The following is a 26,794-nucleotide window of genomic DNA, read 5'->3' on the forward strand; positions in this document are numbered from 1 at the left end:
GGGTTAGGGTAAAGGTAAATTTTTTTTTAAAAAGTTAAAAAAAGTTTAAAAAAAAGTTTAAAAAAAGTTTAAAAAAAGTTAAAAAAAAGTTTAAAAAAAGTTAAAAAAAAGTTTTAAAAAGTTAAAAATATTAAAAAAATTTTTTAAAATTTTTAAAAAAAAATTTAAAAAAAAAAATAAATAAAAAAAAATGAAAAAAAAAAAATTGAAAAAATTTATAAAAATGTAGAAATTTTCAAAAAAAAAATTAAAAAATTACAATTTTTTTTTTTTTTTTTTTAAAGTAAAAAAAAATTTAAAAATAAAAAAAAAAGTGTTTTAAGTTAAAACATGATTTTCAAGGTAAAAAATGATTTTCAAGGTAAAAAAAAATTTTCAAGGCACATTTTTTTTTTCAAGGTTAAAAATGATTTTCAAGGTAAACAAATGATTTTCAAGGTAAAAAAAAAATTCCAAGGTAAATTTTTTTTTTCAAGGTAAAACATTTTTTTCAAGGTACATTTTTTTTTTCAAGGGTAAAAATGATTTTCAAGGTAAAAAAAGATTTTCAAATTTTTTCAACTTTTTAAAAATGTTTTTAAATGTTTTTATTTTTATTTTTATTTTTTTTTTAACTTTTTAAATTTTCTTTTAACTTTTTAAAAAAAATTTAAAACAATTTTAAACAATTTAAATTTTTTTGGATTTTTTTAAACAATTTTAACAATTAACATTTTTTTTTAGGGTTAGGGCACCAAGTCAAATCAGCTCTGTTATTTTCCGTTTTTTCGACTGTTTTCCGTACCTTGGAGACATCATGCCTCGTCGGTGTGTTGTCGGAGGGTGTAACAACACCAACAGGGACGGATTCAAGTTGCACCAGTGGCCCAAAGATGCCAAAGTGGCAAGAAATCGGACGTTTGTTCCGCACACTTTACCCACGAAAGCTATGCTACGACAGAGATGGCAAGAATATGTGGATATCCTGCGACACTCAAAGCAGATGCATTTCCAACCATAAAGTCAAAGAAATCTGCCGCCAGACCCCCATTGAATCTGCCGGAGTGTGTGAGCAATTCAGGGACAAAGGACCTCGGTAGCACGGCAAGCAATGGCGGCAGTTTGTTCCCGCAGACGAGCGAGCTAAACCCCCTATCGACCCTAGCTTCCCTGGCCTGCTGACATCAACTCCAAAACTGGACAGATCAGCTTTCAGGAAAAGAGCGCGGATGAGGGTATGTCTACAGAATATATTAATTGATGAAAATTGGGCTGTCTGCACTCTCAAAGTGCATGTTGTTGCCAAATGTATTTCATATGCTGTAAACCTAGTTCATAGTTGTTAGTTTCCTTTAATGCCAAACAAACACATACCAATCGTTGGTTAGAAGGCGATCGCCGAATTCGTCCTCGCTTTCTCCCGTGTCGTTTTCGTCGGTTTCGCTTGCATACGGTTCAAACCGATATGGCTCCAATAGCTTCAGTTTCTTCTTCAATTTGGTTTTCGCTACCTGCCTCCACACTACAACCATCCGTTTCAATACATGCGTAATCTGTTGAATCGCTTAAGCCGCTGAAATCCGAGTCTGAATCCGAGCTAATGTCGCTATAGCTTGCTGTTCTATGCGCCATGTTTGTTTGTGTTGGCTTCACTGTGTGACGTCACAGGAAAATGGACGGGTGTGTATAACGATGGTTAAAATCAGGCACTTTGAAGCTTTTTTTAGGGATATTGCGTGATGGGTAAAATTTTGAAAAAAACTTCGAAAAATAAAATAAGCCACTGGGAACTGATTTTTAATGGTTTTAACCCTTCTGAAATTGTGATAATGTTCCCCTTTAAATTTAAATTAATATTATATTATGCTAGACCAGGGGTCGGCAACCTTTACCACTCAAAGACCCATTTCACAAATTAAAGAAAACAAGAGCCACAAAACTCTTTTGAAATTTAAAATGAAATAACTGCATATAAAGTTTTTTTTTTGCTTTTTGCTATGTATAAACAAACTGTTATAGTTTACATTTATGAAATCAATGAACGACTGCAGAGAAAATGAAATAAAATTTCTGCATGCAACAAAACGTTTTTAACTCCGAAAAAAGGTTAAGTAAAATACTTAATGTCTATTTAAGTCAGGGGTGTCAAACTCAAATACAGAGTCGGCCAAAATTTAAAACTGAACAAAGCCGTGGGCCAAGATTGAACAAATTAACCTTTTAATAGGGACCCAAACAAGTTTTGCATTGAATATTGAACAAGCAAGGCTTATATAACTTTATAGTGACATGCAAAATCCAGTTTCTAATAATATTAAAAAAATATCAATGGCATATTAAATACAATTTAAATAAAGATTGAATGCCTCTTTTCTATTTGCAGCCTTATGAGGTAAATATCAACATTAACTTTTTCCACAGGCTAATACATTTGAAACTAAAATACAATGAATAAAACAACCATTCAGGACTTTAAACTGCTCAGTTTGCAACACACTGATCTAATCGGATGTGCCCAAGCCAGATACCTGCCATTTTTCTTGGATGCTAGTTCATTAATGTCGGGGATCAGGCTTTTAGCTGAGGCAACCTTCATTATCGAATGAAGGTGTTCATCAGTCATTATATCTCGTAGTCCACCCGGACCACAGTCTTGGGGGCGTCCCTTAAAGACACTGCCTTTAACGTCCTCTACGAGCTGTCGTCATGTCTGCTTTTCGTCCATTCTAACAACGTGCCGGCCCAGTCACAAGATATTTGCGGCTTCTGTGCGCACACACACGTGAATGCAAGACATACTTGATTAACAGCATTTTGCCAACCAGCATCTAAATTTTCTTATTTTCTCTGATATCGTGACTTTATTGTCATAAAATTTTAAATATATATATTTTATTTTATTTTTCCTGTATATTATAACTTTTTTGTCGACCCTTATTTCCCCCAAAAAGTTGCAACTTTATTTATTGCGTTTGTTTCTTATAATGTTGCAACTTTATCAAAAACATTTTGCCAACCAGCATCTAAATTTTCTTATTTTCTCTGATATCATGACTTTATTGTCATAAAATTATTTTATTTTTATTTTATTTATTCCTGTTATACAACTTTTTTGTCGACCTAATTCCCCCCAAAAAGTTGCAACTTTATTTATTTTGTTTGTTTCTTCTAATGTTGCGACTTTATCAAAAACATTTTACCAAACAACATCTGCATTTTCTTATTTTCTCTGATATCATGACTTTATTGTCAGAAAATTACCAATTTTGTATTTTATTTTTTTATTTCTGTAATATTATAACTTTTTTGTCGACCTATTTACCCCCAAAAAAGTTGCAACTTTATGAACTTTGCTTGTTTCTTATAATGTTGCAACTTTATCAAAAACATTTTACCAACCAGCATCGACATTTTCTTATTTTCTTTGATATCATGACTTTATTGTCAGAAAATTTTAAATATATATATTTTATTTTATTTCTTCCTGTATATTATAACTTTTTTGTCGACCTAATTTCCCCCCAAAAGTTGAAACTTTATTTATTGCGTTTGCTTCTTATAATGTTGCGACTTTGTCAAAAAAATGTTGCCAACCAGCATCTAAATGTTCTTGTTTTCTCTGATATCTTGACTTTATCCCCTGGAGGGGGGGGGGGGGGGGGGGGGGACCACATCTACGGTCCTCTCCAAGGTTTCTCATAGTCATTCACATCGACGTCCCACTGGGTTGTGAGTTTTTCCTTGCCCTTATGTGGGCTCTGAACTAAGGATGTCGTTGTGGCTTGTGCAGCCCTTTGAGACACTTGTGATTTAGGGCTATATAAGTAAGCATTGATTGATTGATTTATTATTGTCATAAAATTATTGTATTTTTATTGAATTTTATTTATTCCTGTAATATAACTTTTTTGTCGACCTAATTTCCCCCAAAAAGTTGCAACTTTATTTATTTTGCTTGTTTCTTATAATGTTGTGACTTTATCAAAAACATTTTACTAACCCGCAGCTACATTTCTTTATTTTATCTGATACCATTACTTTATTGTCATAAAATTAATTATTAATCTAATGACTTAATTTTCTGAATTACTGAACTTTTTCCTATTTTTGCTGGTTTGAAAAAAAATATTTTTTATTTTTTTATTTTTTTATTTTTGTTCTTGTATATAGTTTGACTTAATTTATACTAATGTGTTTTATTATTTATTTATTATTAATGCAACTTTCTTATATATATATATATATATATATATATATATATATATATATATATATATATATATACATATATATATATATATATATATATATATATATATATATATATATATATATGTGTGTGTATGTATTGAATTATTTTTATTTTACATTTTTATTGTAAAATTCATCCAATGTTTCTAAAAAAAAATGTGTAAATCAAGTATTTTTAATTGGATTTTATCATAATTGATTTTCATTCTTTAAAGGGAAATGTGCTTATTAAAAACCTTGAGAGATATTGAGATGTATTTTGGTACACCTTCACACTCTAATGCAAGGGGGATATTTTTGTCTTGTTGCACATTTTTTATTGACAGGCTACACTGAGGGTGCCCGTCTAAACAACTTTAACACTGTTAGAAATATGCGCCACACTGTGAATCCACACCAAACAAGAATGACAAACACATTTCGCACCGTAACACAACAGAACAAATACCCAGAACCCTTTGCAGCACTAACTATTCCGGGACGCTACAAGGTGTGTGTGTCTGTGTGTGTGTGTAGGGGGGGGTTTGGTGGTACTTAGAATATGTTCCCCATACTAAAGTGTTACCAAAAACATATAATAACTTTGCCTTGAATTAAAAAAAAAAAAAAGGAGGGTTCGGTGAATGCGCATATAACTGGTGGGGTTCGGTACCTCCAACAAGGTTAAGAACCACTGGCCTAGAACTGTCATGACTTGGTCTTGGGTGTTTGCTTTTCCGGGATGCAACGGAAAGTTGGCTCGGGCGAGACGGGAATGTAAGTACATTTTTATTTAAACTACAAAAACAGGAAGTAAACAAAAGGCGCGCACAATGGCGGAGAACAAACTATGAAACCAAATACTTGCACAAAGGCAAAAACTATGAACAACAAAAAACACTTAACTGTGGCAATAATAAACAAAACTTACTTGGCATGGACAAAAAGGAGCAGCGTGAACGATGGACATGAAACAATAGCGGCAAGGGTCTTAAGGCTGTGTGGAGAGTGTGCAGAAGCATAAATGTGGAGATGTCGTCAGAACGACAAACTGGAAACAATGAACTTAAATACTATAGACATGATTAACGAAAACAGGTGCGTGACTCAAAATGTGAAACAGGTGCGTGACGTGACAGGTGAAAACTAATGGTTGCTATGGTGACAAAACAAAAGTGCACAAAAAGTCCAAAAGCCAAAACGAACATGACCAAAACAAAAAACATGATCACACAGACATGACAAGAACAATCCGGATGGTTCTAAATAGGTTAGTGTTGTTCTCTGTTTAACATTCCACACTACAACATTATAAAATATGTATGATCCGTGCTGAATAACGGATCTTTTACCGGTATCGATATACTCAATGCTCCAATAATGAAATCGTATCGGGAAAGTGAAGAGTTGAAACAGGACATCGCTAATCCAATATGTAAATTAAAGCAAACTTCGAAACTAAACACAAGCTAGCAGAGGTGGGTAGAGTAGCCAGGCATTGTACTCAAGTAAGAGTACTGTTACTTTAGAGATTTATTACTCAAGTAAAAGTAAGGAGTAGTCACCCAAATATTTACTTGAGTAAAAGTAAAAAGTATGTTGTGAAAAAACTACTCAAGTACTGAGTAACTGATGAGTAACATACACACACGTATATATATATATATATATATATATATATATATATATATATATATATATATATATATATATATATATATATATATACATACACACATATATATATACACACATATACACATATATATATATACACACACACACATATATATATATATATATATATATATATATATATATATATATATACACACATTTATATATATATATATACACATTTATATATATATACATACATATATATATATATATATATATATATATATATATATATATATATATATATATACAGTATATAATTTATATTTATTTATTTTGCCATTTTTGTTTACATGTTAAAGGTGTTTTAATGAATATACATGCATGTTTAACACATATAGATTCCTTTCTTTCATGAAGACAAGAATATAAGTTGGTGTATTACCTGATTCTGATGACTTGCATTGATTGTAATCAGACAGTAGTGATGATAAGATCCACGTTTTCAAATGGAGGAGAAAAAAAGTTCCTCCTTTCTGTCTAATACCACATGAAAGTGGTTGGTTTTTGGCATCTTATTTGTCCAGCTTCCATATTCGTTTTTATACACTTTACAAGAAATACATTGGCGGCAAACTCCGTAGCTTGCTAGCTTGTTTGCGCTGGCTTTCGGAGACTCTTGTTTTGAAAGCGCAGGCGCGATGGAGCGGCACTTTTATTGTGAAGACAGGAACTGTGCAGTCAGTCTTTAGGCTTTTGACGGGATGTACGGTTGAAATAAAAAAAGGGTCTTTTTTCCTTCACACTTTTGATTGATTGATTGAAACTTTTATTAGTAGATTGCACAGTACAGTATATATTCCGTACAATTGACCACTAAATGGTAACACCCCAATAAGTTTTTCAACTTGTTTAAGTCAGGTCATGTGACCACCTGGCTCTGTTTGATTGGTCCAACGTCACCAGTGACTGCATCTGATTGGTGGAACGGAGTCAAACGTCACCAGTGACTGTAATTGTTGAAACGCAGGCACTATGAAGGTCTGTCTGACGGACCAAAACAAACAAAGCGTGCATTAACAGATCGATAAAAATTAGTAGCGAGTAGCGAGCTGAATGTAGATAAAAGTAGCGGAGTAAAAGTAGCGTTTCTTCTCTATAAATATACTCAAGTAAAAGTAAAAGTATGTTGCATTAAAACTACTCTTAGAAGTACAATTTATCCCAAAAGTTACTCAAGTAGATGTAAGGGAGTAAATGTAGCGCGTTACTACCCACCTCTGCAAGCTAGTAACTGCCACACAAATAAAATGGACCTAGATTTTGAACAGAAGAGCAGAAGTGCCTCTGACACATCCAACTTCCTAATCAATTAGTTGCTGATTAGTGCACAGCTGGATCCGTCACTCTCCCAGAATCGTTCCCCGGAGCCATCGGGTGCCATGGAGAGGCTCCACTGTGACATGTGTGCCAGTGAACGTCTGTCCTGAACGTGCATCTACGTTCCGTCACCTAATTGCCGTTTGTCCTGTGAAGGGAGAGCTTCATGAAGCAGTTCATCGACCGTCAGCAGCAGGACCCCAGTTGTCTGTTCCGAAGACTCCCCTCTGCTTCGTCGTCCTCCTGTGACCACTCCAAACGCTCGGCCATCGAAGACAACAAATATATCGACCAAAAGGTACTTCTTTCACACCGGAGTCATCACTCCGCACCGTAGAGGCGCGTGGATATGAGGGTGATAACTCCTTTTCCCTCAATATACTTTGGCGATAAAAATGGAAGTAATAAAGAGTTATGGTGTGTTTTTTATCCAGCGCTGCGACCTAAATGACCCGCGGTGTCTTGTAACCCGTGTGTGCTTCTCTCAGCTTCGCAGGTCAATATTTAGCATCCAGGCTCGGAATCTGCTGGAAAAAGAAACTACCGTCAATAAAATACTACGGTAAGACGTGTGTGCATCTTCACTGCAAGTTGCTTTTACAATGCATGTGAATGAAATGAATACATGAATCGGCTCATTTTTGGATATATCTTCCATTTCGGAACGTGTGAAAAGATCCTTGAAAAGCATTACCCAGAAAATATTATATTTAGCATATTTTCATTTTCTACACTGCAAAAACTGAAATCTAAGTAAGATGAAATATCTCAAATAAGGGTGATTTTTGCTTATTTTCTATCTGATAAGATAATTCTTCTCACTAAGCAGATTTTATGTTTGAGTGTTTTCATACTTGCCAACCTTGAGACCTCCAATTTCGGGAGGTGGGGGGCGTGGTTAAGAGGGGAGGAGTATATTTACAGCTAGGATTCACCAAGTCAAGTATTTCATATATATATATATATATATATATATATATATATATATATATAAGAAATACTAAGTCAAGTATTTCATATATATATATATATATATATATATATATATATATATAATATATATATATATATGTCTTAATAAGGTTATCCAAAAAATAGTGCTCGATACCGTAGTAGAGCGCAATATATGTATGTGTGGGAAAAAAAATCACAAGACTACTTCATCTCTACAGGCCTGTTTCATGAGGGGTTCCCTCAATCATCAGGAGATTTTAATGGAAGCATTCACATACCATGATTTATATAGGGCACAGAGTGGGTGGGTACAGGCTGGCGTAGGGGCGTGGTGATTGGCTCATTGCAATTGCAAACAATTGCAAATGAGCCGTCGGCCCCCGGACAGAGCGACCCCAAAACCAACAAAGGCTGCAACTGCGGCAAGAAACCTGATTGCCCTCTCAACGGGGGGTGCTTACAAACATCAGTTGTTTACCAATCTAAGGTAACACGCAAGGACATTAACACATCCGACACATATGTAGGATTAACCGAGGGAGAGTTTAAAACCAGATGGAACAATCACAAGGCTTCTTTCAGGAACCAAAACCTGCGGAATACCACAGAACTCAGCAAACACATTTGGGACCTCAAAGACAATAATGTTGAATATTCAATAACATGGCAAATTCTTGCATCCAGCACACCTTACAATAGTGGTAATAAAAGATGCAACCTATGCTTGAAAGAGAAACTGTTTATCATATACCGTCCAGACCTGTCATCCCTCAACAAGCGCAGCGAAATTGTATCAGCATGCCGCCACAGACGGAAACACCTCCTAGGTAACACATGAGCCAATCACCACGCCCCTACGCCAGCCTGTACCCACCCACTCTGTGCCCTATATAAACCTTGGTATGTGAATGCTTCCATTAAAATCTCCTGATGATTGAGGGAACCCCTCATGAAACAGGCCTGTAGAGATGAAGTAGTCTGGTGATTTTTTTCCCCACACATATATATATATATATATATATATATATATATATATATATATATATAAATAAAATAAATACTTGAATTTCAGTGTTCATTTATTTACACATATACACACACATAACACTCATCTACTCATTGTTGAGTTAAGGGTTGAATTGTCCATCCAAGAGTGTCACAACATTGCTGTTTACGGCAGACGAACTGCTTTACGGTAGACAAAACGTGACTACTGTTGTTGTGTGTTGTTGCCGCGCTGGGAGGACGTTAATGAAACTGCCTAACAATAAACCCACATAAGAAACCAAGAACTCGCCCTTCATCATTCTACAGTTATAACATTATTGGGCAGGTACGCTGTTTGTAATGTGTGCCTGAATTTCGGGAGATTTTCGGGAGAAAATTTGTCCCGGGATGTTTTCAGGAGAGGCGCTGAATTCCGGGAGTCTCCCGGAAAATCCGGGAGGTTTGGCAAGTATGAGTGTTTTACTTGTTTTAAGTGTTTTGGTCCTAAATGATCTCAGTAAGATATTACAGCTTGTTGCTGAGATTTGATGACCTATATTGAGTAAAACATGCTTGAAACTAGAATATCAAGTGTTGCAAAGCTGTGTCATCAACACTCACAAGTATAAAACTACTTTTTTAAAGTCATCATTTCTTATTTCAAGCATGAAAAAAAAAATCATGCGCCATAGCACAAACAATAAAACAACTTTTCGGTGTCTGTTGATAACTCTTTGTTGAAATATGGCCATTAGCGAAGAAAAGTCCATACATTATTATTCATTATTATTATTAAATGTACAGCAGGTGTCTAAAACTCAATATAACTGGGGGCTGCTTGATATAGAGTCATAAGCACAAAGTGGCACAGTGGGCTCTGTGTCCGATGGCGGACTGCCTTTCGGAATCAGCGCATCAGGCCCTAAGTTCTCAACCCTAGTGGGGTTCGGTATCCAACAATTGGACTATGAGGTTGGAAGTAGAATTAGAATCTTCCGAATAGAATTGTGGAGTAGTCAGACACCTATAATCTCATTGACGCCGTACCCCAATAATCAGGTGTGTTGTCCACCTAAATAAATTAAACCCCTTACGACCAATCGAGTCCTATTACTCTCTGCAGTTGCATAAATAAACTTGTCTGCCCACTATATGTAATGTGATTTAATGACCTTGCTTATACATTTGTAGTTGTAGTACAGGGGTGCTCATTACGTCGATCGCGATCTTTCGGTCGATCTCGGAGGGTGTGTCAGTCGATCACCAGCCAGGAATTAAAAAAATAGTCCTAAAAATGAGCGATCATAAATCTTCACTATGACGTCACTTTCGTCACTTGATTGACATTCACGGCACCCGAGAGTCCTCTAAGATGACGCTGGCTGCTGCCAGCTCATTAAAATTACCGACTGGAAGGCGAGAAACACTTTATTTCAACAGACTCTGGCGCCGTACCTGTCGTCAAAACTCCAAAGACCGACTGCACAGTTGCGCTAACAAAATAAGAGTCTCAGAAAGCTGGCGTGCACAAGCTAGCAAGCTACGGAGTTTGCCGACAATGTATTTCTTGTAAAGTGTATACAAAGGAGTACGGAAGCTGGACAAATAAGATGCCAAAAACCAACCACTTTCATGTGGTATTGGACAGAAAGGAGGACTTTTTTTCTCCTCCATTCGAAAATGCGGACGTTATCATCACCACTGTCTGATTCCTATCAATGCAAGTCATCAGAATCAGGTAATACACCAACTTATATTCTTGTCTTCATGAAAGAAAGGAATCTATATGTGTTAAACATGCTTGTATTATCTTTAAACACCTTTAACTTGTTAACAATATTAACTATATGTGTTAAACATGCTTGTATTATCTTTAAACACCTTTAACTTATTAACAATATTAACTATATGTGTTAAACATGCTTGTATTATCTTTAACCACCTTTAAGTTGTTAACAATATTAACTATATGTGTTAAACATGCTTGTTTTATCTTTAACCACCTTTAAGTTGTTAACAATATTAACTATTTGTGTTAAACATGCTTGTATTATTTTTAACCACCTTTAACTTGTTAACAATATTAACTATTTGTGTTAAACATGCTTGTATTATTTTTAACCACCTTTAACTTGTTAACAATATTAACTATATGTGTTAAACATGCTTGCATTATCTTTAAACACCTTTAACTTGTTAACAATATTAACTATATGTGTTAAACATGCTTGCATTATCTTTAAACACCTTTAACTTGTTAACAATATTAACTATATGTATTAAACATACTTGTACTATCATTAAACACCTTTAATGTATTAACAATATTAACTATATTTGTTAAACATGCTTGCATTATCATTAAACACCTTTAACTTGTTAACAAAAACATATATTTCATAAATAAGTAAGTATAAATTATATATATGAATGAGGTAGATCCCCACGACTTGATCAATTGAAAAGTAGCTTGCCTGCAGAAAAAGTGTGAGCACCCCTGTTGTAGTAGGTGACAAAAAACCAATGGTACTCATCTTGATCCCAAAAACTGGTACATTTCTTGTGTTCTAATGTTATCTACAGCTTTTAGACACACACACACCTACTCACACACACACACACACACACACACAGGCCCACTTCAGACTCATTTACTGCGCTGCTGAAAATAAATGGATAATTTGCTGTTCAGCATGGCAGAGCTGGCACCTGGCGTACATTAGCCCGCCAGCACCGTGTCCAATCTGGCCAGCCCGTCCTCGTCCTCAGAAAAGACAGACAGAATATCAGTAGTCATAACACGTCCTGTCTGGTCTGGTCTGGTCCGGTCTGGTCTGGTCTGCCGCCCATCTCACAAAAACACACAATTAAGTTCACCTCGGATTTACTAGTTTAGCATATGCAGGCTGTGATAGGATAGGACTCACTTTTGTTTATCCTACTAGGTGGAAATGATGTGGTTGCAGTGCAGACTTTTACATAGAATAACAAAAGTAAAATGACTGAAATGATAGATAGATAGATAGATAGATAGATAGATAGATAGATAGATAGATAGATAGATAGATAGATAGATAGATAGATAGATAGCAGTGACGTGCAGTCATGGAAAGAAAAAAAATGTAAAAAGAAAAAAAAATAATTAAATTGTTATATGTATCCAGTGATTATACTATAAAGTTATTTTCCATTTAACTTCACCAGTTTTAGATCATTTTTATTCAAAATCGCTGAATTTTCACATTTGCCGTTCAAATACTGAGAAGAGACGGTGCGGTGATCAGCAGCCAGTTGAGGCACGTCACTCAGTGCCTCAACATGGATTGCGCAATGACTCGGCTAACTGCTGGCCTGCTGTGCAGTGAGACCGTATTGCTATATGAACTATATTATACATTTCCATAGTTTAGTTAGCTGAGGTATATAATGTACAGTGTATTTTGTCAACAACTGTATGTGTGTAACGTATTTCTTGTGCTGAGCGATCATAAAACGGCTGCAAAAGACGCACTGGCTGAGGCTCGCCTCCTGCACCCCCGCCGTAGAATTGTTATATCAACTAAAGCCCACACTTAAACTTTCCACGTGCAAGATTGAATATATTTAAAAAAAGTATTTCATAAGAAGCCAAAAAGTGCAAAAACAATAATGTTGGTGTTGGAGGAGTTGTGAATGACTGCAGTGACACAACATTAGATACACCTGCAGATTGCAGGTGTACCTAATTCACAACTCCTCCAACACCAACATTATTGTTTTTGCACTTTTTGGCTTCTTATTAAATACATTTTGGAACCTATTTTCATGGGCTTTCCTCTTTGTGATGTTAAGTTCCTGTTATGCGCTGTTATACAGTATATGCCTTGAGCTCTTATTTTGAAGGCGCTAAGAGCGGAAGTGATGTCACGTTGCGGAGGTTTTTGAATGAAGGTAAATAAAGTGGTCCTCGTGTAAACTGGAGCCTCCGTGTTTGTTATTTTGTAGTTTCCTACAGTATAGGCGACATTTATAAACCCTCGGTTACACTTTTTTAAATAGATTCAATCTTGCACGTGGAAAGTTGAAGTGAGGGCTTTAGTTGTGGCGCATGGACTTCATTTCTAAGTAAAGGTAAGACCATAATAACGTTTTTTTTTATTAAATGTGCTTTTTTGTGTGCTACAGTTTGTATGTGTAAAGTTAAAGTTAAGTTAAAGTAGCAATGATTGTCACACACACACTAGGTGTAATGAAATGTGTCCTCTGCATTTGATCCATCCCCTTGATCACCCCCTGGGAGGTGAGGGGAGCAGTGGGCAGCAGCGGCGCCGCGCCTGGGAATCATTTTTGGTGATTTAACCCCCAATTCCAAGCCTTGATGCTGAGTGCCAAGCAGGGAAGAATGCTGGTATGAGCTTTTAAACATAACCCGTTAACTGCTGCCAATCAAATGGTGAATAAGATACTCTTTAGGGTTCATATGTTTGTAAATCTGACTGTGATGAAGTCAGTGCCTCACCAGCCATTAACCTCACCGCACGTCACTGATAGATAGATAGATAGATAGATAGATAGATAGATAGATAGATAGATAGATAGATAGATAGTACTTTATTAATGCAGCTATGGATGACTTGGTGTTAGGGCTGTACAGTATAGCAGTATTAGTATAGTACCGCAATACTAATGAATCATATTCAGTACTATACTGCCTCTGAAAAGTACCTAAATCACTAATCCTGGTCTCCATGGCGACAAATAAAGTATGTTTCTTACAAATATCATTATCACTGGAGGACGAGGAATAGCTAAACATGCTTCACTACACACCGTAGCTCACCGCCGTCAAAATGTAAACAAACGCCATTGGTGGATCTACACCTGACATCCACTGTAATGATACCAAGTACAGTAGTGTATCTAGTCGATACTACTATGATTACGTTGCTATTTTTTGGCATTTTTTTAAAATTTATATTATGTTTATAAATTTAGGAAATATGTTCCTGGACACATGAGGACTTTGAATATGACCAATGTATGATCCTGTATCTACTTGGTATCGGATTGATACCCCCGTTAATGTAAAGTATCAAACAACAGAAGAATAAGTGATTAGTAAATTTTTAACAGAAGTGTAGATCATACTTGCCAACCCTCCCGATTTTCCCGGGAGACTCACGAATTTCAGTGCCCCTCCCGAAAATCTCCCGGGGCAACCATTCTCCCAAATTTTTCCCGATTTCCACCCGGACAACATTATTGGGGGCGTCCCTTAAAGGCACTGTCTTTAACGCATACTTGCCAACCTTGAGACCTCCGATTTCGGGAGGTGGTTGGTGGGGGGTGGGGGATGGGGGGCGTGGTCGGGGTGGGGCAGGGGCGTGGCTAAGAGGGGAGGAGTATATTTACAGCTAGAATTCACCAAGTCAAGTATTTCATATATATATATATATATATATATGTATATGTATTAGAGATGCGCGGTTTGCGGACACAACCGCGGAGTCCACGGATTATCCGCGGATCGGGCGGATGAAATTAAAAAAAATAAGATTTTATCCGCTCGCGGGTCGGGTCGGGCGGATTAATTAGATATTTTTTTTTTTTTTTTTTTTTTTTTTTTTTGCGGGTGGCAGTTAAACCAATTGGGAAATATATATACATAGTTAAATGTTGTTACCCACATACGAAAAACGAGCAGGCACCTGCAGCATATGCCACAACAGAAGAAAAAAAAAGAAAAGAGATGGACACTTTTACGGAGCGGAGAAGGGACGCCTCGCCGGGGTCCGGGACCGAGGCCCCTTCCCCCGAGAGGGCCCCACCGGGAGCCGTAGCTGAGGCGATCCGCGAGAAGGGTCCGACGCACGTCCAGGCTCACTACCGCGCCCACCGCACCGACACCCCGCCTCGTCCGCTTTCGCCGTGGCCGGCGTCACGCGCAGCAGGTAAGCAGCTTACCTGCCCGCCACCCCCGTGGCCGGGGGCTCGTAACAGGGGTCCAAGGGCCGCAGGCCCCGGTAGGTCCAGGACAAAGTCCTGGTGGAGGGTTCAGGGCTTCGCCCCCCGACGCAAAATGATTATTAGCATTCAGACAGGTTAAAATGTTGCTAAAACCATCACTTTTCTATCAGTCACAGTGACTTTTCAAAACAAAAATATTACAGCAAAAATCATATGGGTTGATTGACATGTTTATTCTGTAAGCTAACTTCAATAGTTTGAAATTATTTTGACAATTAATGCCAGTTATCCTGTCAACCTTTCACAAGACTTCAATTTGTTAATTGAAAGTATAAATAGTATAAACACTTTTTACAGTATGTCGTGCTGTGAAATACAGCCGACAGGATTGTGCATGCATGGTGCAGGAGAACAAAGGACTTCTTTAATTTAAGGTTTGTGATAAACCATCAAACTCATTCGTTAAAAGGACTCTATAGTAATATAAAGCGAATTTTTCTTGACATTATCATGCAAGAAAAGTTTATTTTTGGGATCGCGATCACCGCGTAATGATTTTTAAAGGTTGCATTACATTATTAACTGTCCCATGTGATCAGCCAGTGCGATTGGAAGTCCATGCTCAATTATTGCCTCCGTAAATAAAACTTCAGCACTTATCACCTCCAAAGAATCTGTTTGGGCGACGAAAAACATTGAAAGTTTTCCACTTGTATCGCTAGCAACGGCATTAGACTTGTGTTTTTTTGTCCCAACGTGGTCTTTTACATCGCTAATTCCTCCGTGTCCGATCGAAAAATCTTGTCTGCACAAGGTGCAATTCGCATAGTTTTCACCCTTTTTTTTTTTTTTTAATTAATATTAGATATATAACAACGGGCGGATTGCGGGCGGGTGCAGTCCTGATCAAACGTTACATCGGGTGGATGGCGGATGGTTGACGACTTTCTGACGCGGTTGCGGATGAAATAATTGCCTATCCGCGCATCTCTAATATGTATATATACTGTGTATATACACATATATATACTGTGTATATATATATATATATATATATATATACATATATATATATATATATATATATATATATATTAGAGATGCGCGGTTTGCGGGCACAACCGCGGAGTCCGCGGATTATCCGCGGATCGGGCGGTAGAAATTAAAAAAAATTAGATTTTATCCGCGGGTCGGGTCGGGTCGGGCGGTTGAAAAAAAAAAAAATTAGATTTTAAAAAGATTCAGGCGTGTGGCAATTCGGAAATATATATACATAGTTAAATGTTGTTACCCACATACGAAAAACGAGCAGGCACCTGCAGCATATGCCACAACAGAAGAAAAAAAAAAAAAGAGATGGACACTTTTACGGAGCGGAGAAGGGACGCCTCGCCGGGGTCCGGGACCGAGGCCCCTTCCCCCGAGAGGGCCCCACCGGGAGCCGTAGCTGAGGCGATCCGCGAGAAGGGCCCGACGCACGTCCAGGGTCACCACCGCGCCCACCGCACCGACACCCCGCCTCGTCCGCCTTCGCCGCGGCCGGCGTCACGCGCAGCAGGTAAGCAGCTTACCTGCCCGCCACCCCCGTGGCCGGGGGCTCGTAACAGGGGTCACTCCGCCCGCGCAGCTTACCTGCCCGCCACCCCAGGGGTCACTCCGCGCGCGAGACGCGCTTGGAGGTGCGCTCAGCGCGGCTCCCATATGATTGCGCACTGGTGTGCGTCTGGGCCGTGACAGCGTGGCACGCGAATGTCTGTGCTGCATTGGATCAGTCTCCTTTCTTTAACAGGCAAAAGCTTTATAACCTCACTAATGCCTTGCATCGTCTATATTAGATATATAACAACGGGCGGGTGCGGGCGGGTGCGGTTCTGATTAAATGTTAGAAACGGGTGGATGGCGGATGGTTGACGACTTTCTGATGCGGTTGCGGATGAAATAATTGCTTATCCGCGCATCTCTAATATATATATATATATATATATATATATATATATATATATATATATATATTGTTGCGTTTTGGACCAGTTGTTCCTCCCAGGGAATTCAAGTCACAAGTCGCTCCCAAGCTCTTTACGACACTTAAAGCTGAGTAGAAAAACCACCAGAGACAGAATAGGTATTTTGTAAAATATTTGCAAAGCTTTGCATATATACATTGAGACCAGTCCAGCATAGAACATTCAATTGCGTCGCCAAGATGGTCTGCCCCCCCCGAAAACCCTCTCCCCTCTTAAGTCCCTGGCAGTCATGTCTCTCTAGCCAAAACAAATGCTTATTATCTCTCTCTCTAACATTCCTCACTTCAAGGTTAAGCACACAGTTTTGCAGACAACCAAAAGACCACATTTGGAAGAAAAACACCAGCTGTTTTGTAATATGAAAATGAAATGAAAAGAAGTAACACTTAAATTCGGATATATGTAAATATCTGCCTCCGACAATATATATATATATATATATATATATATATATATATATATCAAGAGGGACAGAGACAGCGCACAGTGCATGTGGATCACATGTTACCATGGCAAGAAAACATGGAGAGACTGCCAGTTATCTAGTCTCCACCAGTTGCAGAAAATGTGCCATCAGTACAACTGGACAGTGCTGTTTCAGTTCCATCATCAGGACCATCAGTGAGTCAGACACAAACTAGTCTCATCATTGAACCAGATTCTAGGGCTGCTGAGTTGCCATCATCAGAACCCAGATCACCCACAACAAAAACCCCACCAGTGATCCGCAGATACCCAGAAAGGTTTCGAGTACCACCAAAAAAACTGAATCTCTGAAGACAGTATAAAAATCTGTGTTAAAGGTGTACAAATACTGTTTGTATAAAAAGCATGTTATTGTTTACAAATGAGGGTTAAGAGTTCAGTACTAAAAAAAAAAATAGAATGTGGCTTAAGTACAGTTTTTTAATTGAGCTGCTGCATTTTTTTGGTTGGGTTGTTTATTTCTTTTGAGTAACTTCTACATTTCTAAAAGGGGAGGAATGTAATAGAGTGATCCATGCTTGTCTGTTGCCATCTCCTGGTGAATGTTGGCTATAGCGTACCGGGGTTACTTTTTGGTTGGCCAACGATTTACGCGGTGTTGCGCACCTGACGTCACTCAGGTCCGCATGGAGCTGGAGGGGGCGTGGCTTCCAGCTCCGCCTGAATTTCGGGAGATTTTCGGGAGAAAATTTGCCCCGGGAGGTTTTCGGGAGAGGCGCTGAATTTCGGGAGTCTCCCGGAAAATCCGGGAGGGTTGGCAAGTATGCTTTGGCGTCCTCTACAACCTGTCCTCACGTCCGCTTTTCCTCCATACAAACAGCGTGCCGGCCCGAACACATAATATATGCGGATTTTACACACACATAAGTGAATGCAAGTCATACAGGTCACACTGAGGGTGGCCGTATAAACAACTTTAACACTGTTACAAATATGCGCCACACTGTGAACCCACACCAAACAAGAATGGCAAACACATTTCGGGAGAACATCCGCACCGTAACACAACATAAACACAACAGAACAAATACCCAGAAACCCTTGCAGCACTAGCTCTTCCGGGACGCTACAATTTAGCGCCCCCCCACCCAACCCCACCAACCTCAACCTCCTAATGCTCTCTCAGGGAGAGCACGTCCCAAATTTCATGCTGCTGTTTTGAGGCATGTTAAAAAAAATAATGCACTTTGTGACTTCAATAATAAATATGGCAGTGCCATGTTGGCATTTTTTTTCCATAACTTGAGTTGATTTATTTTGGAAAACCTTGTTACATTGTTTAATGCATCCAGCGGGGCACCACAACAAAATTAGGCATAAAAATGTGTTCATTCCACCACTGTACAGTATATATCGGTATCGGTTGATATCGGTAATTAAGAGTTGGACAATATCGGAATATCGGATATCGGCAAAAAAGCCATTATCGGACATCTCTAGTGATAACTAGGATTGGGCCGATATAGTGATATCCATATATATCGCGTTAGACACATAATCGATATCAATACAGGGTTAAGTGTTTCCCACAGGGCAGGCATCTATTTGTGGTGGTGCGGGCGGGGGGTGGCGGCGGCAGCGGCGATGACCAAGAAGAACGCGGAGTTGGAATATAATTACAACACTTTATGTACATATTTATATACAGATTTGAACAATTAGTTATTCACTGAAATATATTTATTAATTGTGGTTCTTACAAAAAATATATCTTATAAAATATAAAAGCTTAAATGTCTCTTAAAGCTCTGCCCCTTTAATCAGTGCATACTAAATAATTTAACTTTAGCCTACTACTACAACCATATTATTTACCAGCAACATAAAGTGAAACAGAGGCAGAGGTGTCCTGCCACAGTCAGTCAACCTCCTCCTCCTCCTCCTCCTGCTGCTGCTGAACAGGTCGCACTGGAGCTAGTCGCTCTATGTTTTGTCGTGGTCCTCGCTATAAGGCACATAAGAATATAAATTAGGACCCTTTTCATGAGAAAAGTGTATTTCTGATCTGACCCTGCTTTATTTTTCAGTGTTTGCTGAGTCTCACCTGTTCCCTCCGCCCTAATTTTTCTACTTGCCCGACTTCTCAAATGTACTTGCCCCAATATTTTTACTTGTCCTGCCTAGGTTTTTTTCTGGCTGTGTAGTGCTCATGGCTTATATCTTACTAAAATCCTTCCCGTTGACTATTTACAACACTACACAGTATTTATTATTATTATTATCTATAATTACATTTAAATGGCATTGCATACATGTAAAATTAAATGCTATTTCACATTATTTGACCAGTAGCAGTTCCACCCATCTGAACAGGTCAGCCACTTGTTTAAAGCCCGATCACAGTTGAAATCTTGAAATGAAGGGCCTTTAATGGCCAAAACATTAACCTGGACAACATTTTAACAGCTGGTTGGCTCAGATTTGATTCTTTTCATTGCATTCACATGCTGCAGTGGACAGTGGACAATTTAGCTTCAGTCCATGTGGGTTTATTGACAACAGGGTTATAACCTGGACACGTTAGCTCGTCGCTATGAAAACAGGTGACTGTTATTACGTGCGTCTGCCCCGGCCCCCGAGTCAAACAGCGGCGGTGTTAATGAAGCAGCGTCAGGCTGCTCACCGTCAGTGAAACGCTAAAGTGCTATGTGCTAAAGTGCTATGTGCTAAAAAAGTGCTAACCTATGTATTAAAATTCTATTGCACATTGTTGGTCAGCTTAATGGAGGCTGGGACAAATGATATTTTAAGGCGGTTAGATTTGCATAGTGGGACCCGGAGTCTTCTCCCTGATGGCAGGGTTCCATATTCAGGAAAGAGTGGGTGTTGTGAGTTGGAAATAATTTGTTTTAATGTTGCCAGGCAGAACTTTTGTAAGATAATGAGCTTTTTTTTTTCTTTTTTCATTTGACTCAGGGCCTGCACGAGGCAGCGGATGCTCAGCGGGTCCTTGGATGGACAGCCGGCCAAGGAGCGCTCCATCCTCAGCGTCCAGCATCACATACGGCAAGAGCGCCGCTCTTTGCGACACGGCTCCACCAGTCAGAGGATCAGCCGAGGGAAGTCGCTGGAGACCCTCACCCAGGATGTAAGTCGGCCCTCGGTGTCAAGAAAGGTGCGTAACACGTGTCGGTAACCGTCTCTCGTCTTGGTCCGAAAGCATTCGAGCACTGTCCGCTACCGTAACGCCCAGAGGGAGGACAGCGAGATCAAGATGATCCAAGAAAAGAAAGAGCAAGCAGAGATGAAGAGGTACTCGCACTTAGAATTCAGTTTCCTCCGAAAACCAAAAATACATAAAGGCTACCTAACAGAAAAGTCCAGGAGGAGGAGCTGAGGGAGAACCACCCGTACTTCGATAAGCCTCTCTTCATCGTGGGCCGAGAACACCGCTTCAGGAACTTCTGCCGGATGATCGTACGAGCTCGCTTCAATGCGTAAGATAATCGCCTGCAAGCATTTTCATTCTTTTGTCAATCGGAATGGGAACTTGGCTATACTTTAGAGTAGTCAGTGTACAGCTTGTATAGCATGAGTCAATACACAGACATTTTGTTATCTAAATAGCTGGCAAGATAATGAAGTCTTGGTGTTGGTAGCGTCACGGGCTTAGCTGCTTCCGTGCAGTGATTTGCATCAAATTTCATTTAGAGCTTGTTACATAATTGTTGCAATGTTACAACACTGGGTGAATGTGGTAGTAATAGCTGGCTTGTTGTAGTGGGCTCAAACGGGTTGTATTCCCTCCACTACATCACCGCCTGAAGTATTTTCTCTATACATGGATAGTATACATTCTACCCTTGTGTTGTGTTCTGGTGACTGATTTAAAAGTTGTATCTCTAAAAAAATGTAGTTAATTGAACAGCCTGACCTAAAATTCCATGACTTTGTCCACAAAGAGGATATCAACAGACAATTTTTTTTAACTCTTCAATTTCTGCATCAAATGCCTCCTACAACAACATCTGAAAGGTCAAATATATATTTTTTTTAGGTTTTTCTATAGTTGGGTCTTACAGGGTTAAGGCAGTGTTGCACACACAGTACACTCCAAAGTATACCCAAGTTTAATTGATATAATGTATACAAACCCCGTTTCCATATGAGTTGGGAAATTGTGTTAGATGTAAATATAAACGGAATACAATGATTTGCAAATCCCTTTCAACCCATATTCAGTTGAATATGCTACAAAGACAACATATTTGATGTTCAAACACGTGCCAAAATAGTTGGGAAAGGGCATGTTCACCACTGTGTTACATGGCCTTTCCTTTTAACAACACTCAGTAAACGTTTGGGAACTGAGGAGACACATTTTTGAAGCTTCTCAGGTGGAATTCTTTCCCATTCTTGCTTGATGTACAGCTTAAGTTGTTCAACAGTCCGGGGGTCTCCGTTGTGCTATTTTAGGCTTCACACATTTTCAATGGGAGACAGGTCTGGACTACAGGCAGGCCAGTCTAGTACCCCGCACTCTTTTACTATGAAGCCACGTTGATGTAGCACGTGGCTTGGCATTGTCTTGCTGAAATAAGCAGGGGCGTCCATGGTAACGTTGCTTGGATGGCAACATATGTTGCTCCAAAACCTGTATGTACCTTTCAGCATTAATGGCGCCTTCACAGATGTGTAAGTTACCCATGTCTTGGGCACTAATACACCCCCATACCATCACACATGCTGGCTTTTCAACTTTGCGCCTATAACAATCCTGATGGTCCTTTTCCTCTTTCTCACAGTTTCCAAAAACAATTTGAAATGTGGACTCGTCAGACCACAGAACACTTTTCCACTTTGCATCAGTCCATCTTAGATGAGCTCAGGCCCGGCGAAGCCGACGGCGTTTCTGGGTGTTGTTGATAAACGGTTTTCGCCTTGCATAGGAGAGTTTTGACTTGCACTTACAGATGTAGCGACCAACTGTAGTTACTGACAGTGGGTTTCTGAAGTGTTCCTGAGCCCATGTGGTGATATCCTTTACACACTGATGTCGCTTGTTGATGCAGTACAACCTGAGGGATCGAAGGTCACGGGCTTTGCTGCTTACGTGCAGTGATTTCTCCAGATTCTCTGAACCCCTTTGATGATATTACGGAGCGTAGATGGCGAAATCCCTAAATTCCTTGCAATAGCTGCTTTTCTTAAACTGTTCAACAATTTGCTCACGCATTTGTTGACAAAGTGGTGACCCTCGCCCCATCCTTGTTTGTGAATGACTGAGCATTTCATGGAATCTGCTTTTATACCCAATCATGGCACCCACCTGTTCCCAATTAGCCTGCTCACCTGTGGGATGTTCCAAATAAGTGTTTGATGAGCATTCCTCAACTTTATCAGTATTTATTGCCACCTTTCCCAACTTCTTTGTCACGTGTTGCTGGCATCAAATTCTAAAGTTAATGATTATTTGCAAAAAAAACATCAAATATGTTGTCTTTGTAGCATATTCAATTGAATATGGGTTGAAACGGATTTGCAAATCATTGTATTCCGTTTATATTTACATCTAACACAATTTCCCAACTCATATGGAAACGGGGTTTGTAGTATATCTTTGAATTATTGATCTGTGATTCTTGTCAATCCTTCATCCAGATCCAAAACGGACCCTATCACAGGAGCAGTGAAGAACACAAAGTACCACCAACTGTAGTAAGTTTCCATTTGCATGGATCATTAGTTGTCAACAATAAAATGATAGCATTTGGTTCTGGCTTCTCAAGCTGCTCAGCCATGAGATTATGCTGATCGAAGGCACTTGAACTCGTCGCTATGGCAACCGGCCACACTGATTGAAGAGCACTTCTGTATACCTCAAATAAGTCTGGTCGTGTTGAACCCGTACCGTGTTGCTCGCAAAGTGACTTCAAAAGACTCTGATCCCCCCAGCCGCTAATGAGAGCTGTCAGGTGAGCGCAGGCCCTCGGAATAAATGGGAAGTCTCCAGGCGTCCGTGTCCGAAACTAATTTAATTATTTAGGTTCTGGTTGAAGGCGCACGTTTCCTCTTGAGAAATTTCAGCCACAGATCAGCATGCATTATAGACAGCCATCACGTACAGCATTAAGTACACCTGCACTGCAGATGTTCCTAATAGTCAGATAAAATTAGGCAGTGCAGTAAACAACATGTTAAATTTCCCGAATACAATAAATCAGAGGTGTCCAAACTACGGCCCACCAGGGTCTTCAATTTGACCCGTGAGACGTTGTGAGTTTAATAAGGAATCTGAACAGAAATTTCTATTCATTTTAAATCAAGTCAAATATGTTGCTACTTTGTCACCTTCTTGTGGATAAAATGAGTGATTCAGGCCTATGTCCAATTATTATTTGTTGAATAATACCAAGTGCATCAAATACTTATGTGACCCGATGCAAACAACCTTCCCTAGTCATGATGCCAAAAATTTTTTATATATATATATATAACCAACAGACATGGTCACACATAACACAATATAACACAATTTGTGTCCATGCATCGAAAAACATTTCAGAATTACACCCATTTAAATAAATTGCAAAGCATGATGGGAAAAATGCAAAACACTATCTCCACACTTATCCATGTTTGACGCATTTTAACTGCTCGATATTTCTAATTACAAAACTTTAAGGAGGTTTTCACGGAAGTCTACTTGTGTTTTGTGGACTTGGAGAAGGCATTCGACCGTGTCCCTCGGGAAGTCCTGTGGGGAGTGCTCAGAGAGTATGGGGTATCGGACTGTCTGATTGTGGCAGTCCGCTCCCTGTATGATCAGTGCCAGAGCTTGGTCCGCATTGCCGGTAGTAAGTCGGACACGTTTCCAGTGAGGGTTGGACTCCGCCAAGGCTGCCCTTTGTCACCCATTCTGTTCATAACTTTTATGGACAGAATTTCTAGGCGCAGTCAAGGCGTTGAGGGGATCTGGTTTGGTGGCTGCAGGATTAGGTCTATGCTTTTTGCAGATGATGTGGTCCTGATGGCTTCTTCTGACCAGGATCTTCAGCTCTCACTGGATCGGTTCGCAGCTGAGTGTGAAGCGACTGGGATGAGAATCAGCACCTCCAAGTCCGAGTTTATGGTTCTCGCCCGGAAAAGGGTGGAGTGCCATCTCCGGGTTGGGGAGGAGATCTTGCCCCAAGTGGAGGAGTTCAAGTACCTCGGAGTCTTGTTCACGAGTGAGGGAAGAGTGGATCGTGAGATCGACAGGCGGATCGGTGCGGCGTCTTCAGTAATGCGGACGCTGTATCGATCCGTTGTGGTGAAGAAGGAGCTGAGCCGGAAGGCAAAGCTCTCAATTTACCGGTCGATCTACGTTCCCATCCTCACCTATGGTCATGAGCTTTGGGTTGTGACCGAAAGGACAAGATCACGGGTACAAGCAGCCGAAATGAGTTTCCCCCGCCGGGTGGCGGGGCTCTCCCTTAGAGATAGGGTGAGAAGCTCTGTCATCCGGGAGGAGCTCAAAGTAAAGCTGCTGATCCTCCACATGGAGAGGAGCCAGATGAGGTGGTTCGGGCATCTGGTCAGGATGCCACCCGAACGCCTCCCTAGGGAGGTGTTTAGGGCACGTCCGACCGGTAGGAGGCCGCGGGGAAGACCCAGGACACGTTGGGAAGACTATGTCTCCCGGCTGGCCTGGGAACGCATCGGGGTCCCACAGGAAGAGCTGGACGAAGTGGCTGGGGAGAGGGAAGTCTGGGCTTCCCTGCTTAGGCTGCTGCCCCCGCGACCCGACCTCGGATAAGCGGAAGAAGATGAATGGATGGATGGATAGTTTGTCCTATTACTTTTGGTCTCTTAAAAAGTGGAAGGCACATATAAAAAGTGTTGTAATTCCTACACCGTTCACCTGATTTGGATGTAAATACCCTCAAATTAAAGCTCAAAGTCTGCACTTAAAGCACATCTTGATTGTTTCATTCCAAATGCATTGTGGTGTTGTACACAGCTGGAATACTGAACATTGTGTCAAACTGTATTACTGCAATATTGATATTTATAGTTATTTAGCCATTTTTTATGCTTGAAAATACCAAATAAACACAGAAAATGCTTTAAAAAATATAGTTGGGATGCCACAAACTTCCAAGCACGAAGTAGTTGTCATGTCTGTGTGATCATGTTTTTGTCTTAGTCATGTTTTATTTAGTTATTGGACTTTTTAGTTTCTGGCTTTTCCATACTTGCCAACCCTCCCGGATTTTCCGGGAGACTCCCGAAATTCAGCGCCTCTCCCGAAAACCTCCCGGGACAAATTTTCTCCCGAAAATCTCCCGAAATTCAGGCGGACTCAGGTCCATGAGGATCTGAGTCCGCTAACCCACAATATTAACAGCATAGCTGCCCAATGACGTTACAACTGTAGAATGATGGAGGGCGAGTTCTTGGTTTCTTATGTGGGTTTATTGTTAGGCAGTTTCATTAACGTCCTCCCAGCGCGGTAACAACACACAACAACAGCAGTCACGTTTTTGTCTACCGTAAAGCAGTTCGCCTGCCTTAAACAGCAATGTTGTGACACTCTTAAACAGGACAATACTGCCATCTAGTGCATTTGATGAAAGCACTTTTGTGCGTGCCACACAGCAATGCATCATCAGAGAGGGTGTTCAGCATGGATAGAAAAAGAGTGACAGAGAATAGAACAAGGGTGGACAATTCAACCCTTAACTCAACATTGAGTAGATGAGTGTTATGTGTGTGTATATGTGTAAATAAATGAACACTGAAATTCAAGTCCATCCATCCATCCATCTTCTTCCGCTTATCCGAGGTCGGGTCGCGGGGGCAGCAGCCTAAGCAGGGAAGCCCAGACTTCCCTCTCCCCAGCCACTTCGTCCAGCTCCTCCCGGGGGATCCCGAGGCGTTCCCAGGCCAGCCGGGAGACATAGTCTTCCCAACGTGTCCTGGGTCTTCCTCGTGGCCTCCTACCGGTCGGACATGCCCTAAACACCTCCTTAGGGAGGCGCTCGGGTGGCATCCTGACCAGATGCCCGAACCACCTCATCTGGCTCCTCTCGATGCGGAGGAGCAGCGGCTTTACTTTGAGCTCCCCCCGGATGACAGAGCTTCTCACCCTATCTCTAAGGGAGAGCCCCGCCACCCGGCGGAGGAAACTCATTTCGGCCGCTTGTACCCGTGATCTTGTCCTTTCGGTCATAACCCAAAGCTCATGACCATAGGTGAGGATGGGA

General features: G+C 39.9%; 1 protein-coding gene across 5 annotated transcripts in view; it reads left to right on the plus strand.

The window, feature by feature from the left end:
• The window catches only part of nalcn (sodium leak channel, non-selective), a 333,104-nt gene that overhangs the window by 205,231 nt on the left and 101,079 nt on the right, over positions 1–26,794 (plus strand). For all 5 annotated transcript variants that reach the window (XM_061970749.2, XM_061970750.2, XM_072914538.1 and 2 more), the window contains 6 exons: positions 7,366–7,507; positions 7,698–7,771; positions 20,523–20,694; positions 20,767–20,858; positions 20,921–21,043; positions 23,208–23,264. In XM_061970749.2, coding sequence (XP_061826733.1) covers positions 7,366–7,507; positions 7,698–7,771; positions 20,523–20,694; positions 20,767–20,858; positions 20,921–21,043; positions 23,208–23,264 — 660 coding nt within the window. The remainder of the gene's footprint in view (positions 1–7,365; positions 7,508–7,697; positions 7,772–20,522; positions 20,695–20,766; positions 20,859–20,920; positions 21,044–23,207; positions 23,265–26,794) is intronic.

Source organism: Nerophis lumbriciformis, linkage group LG13 (assembly GCF_033978685.3).
Source record: "Nerophis lumbriciformis linkage group LG13, RoL_Nlum_v2.1, whole genome shotgun sequence".
Taxonomy (NCBI): domain Eukaryota; kingdom Metazoa; phylum Chordata; class Actinopteri; order Syngnathiformes; family Syngnathidae; genus Nerophis; species Nerophis lumbriciformis.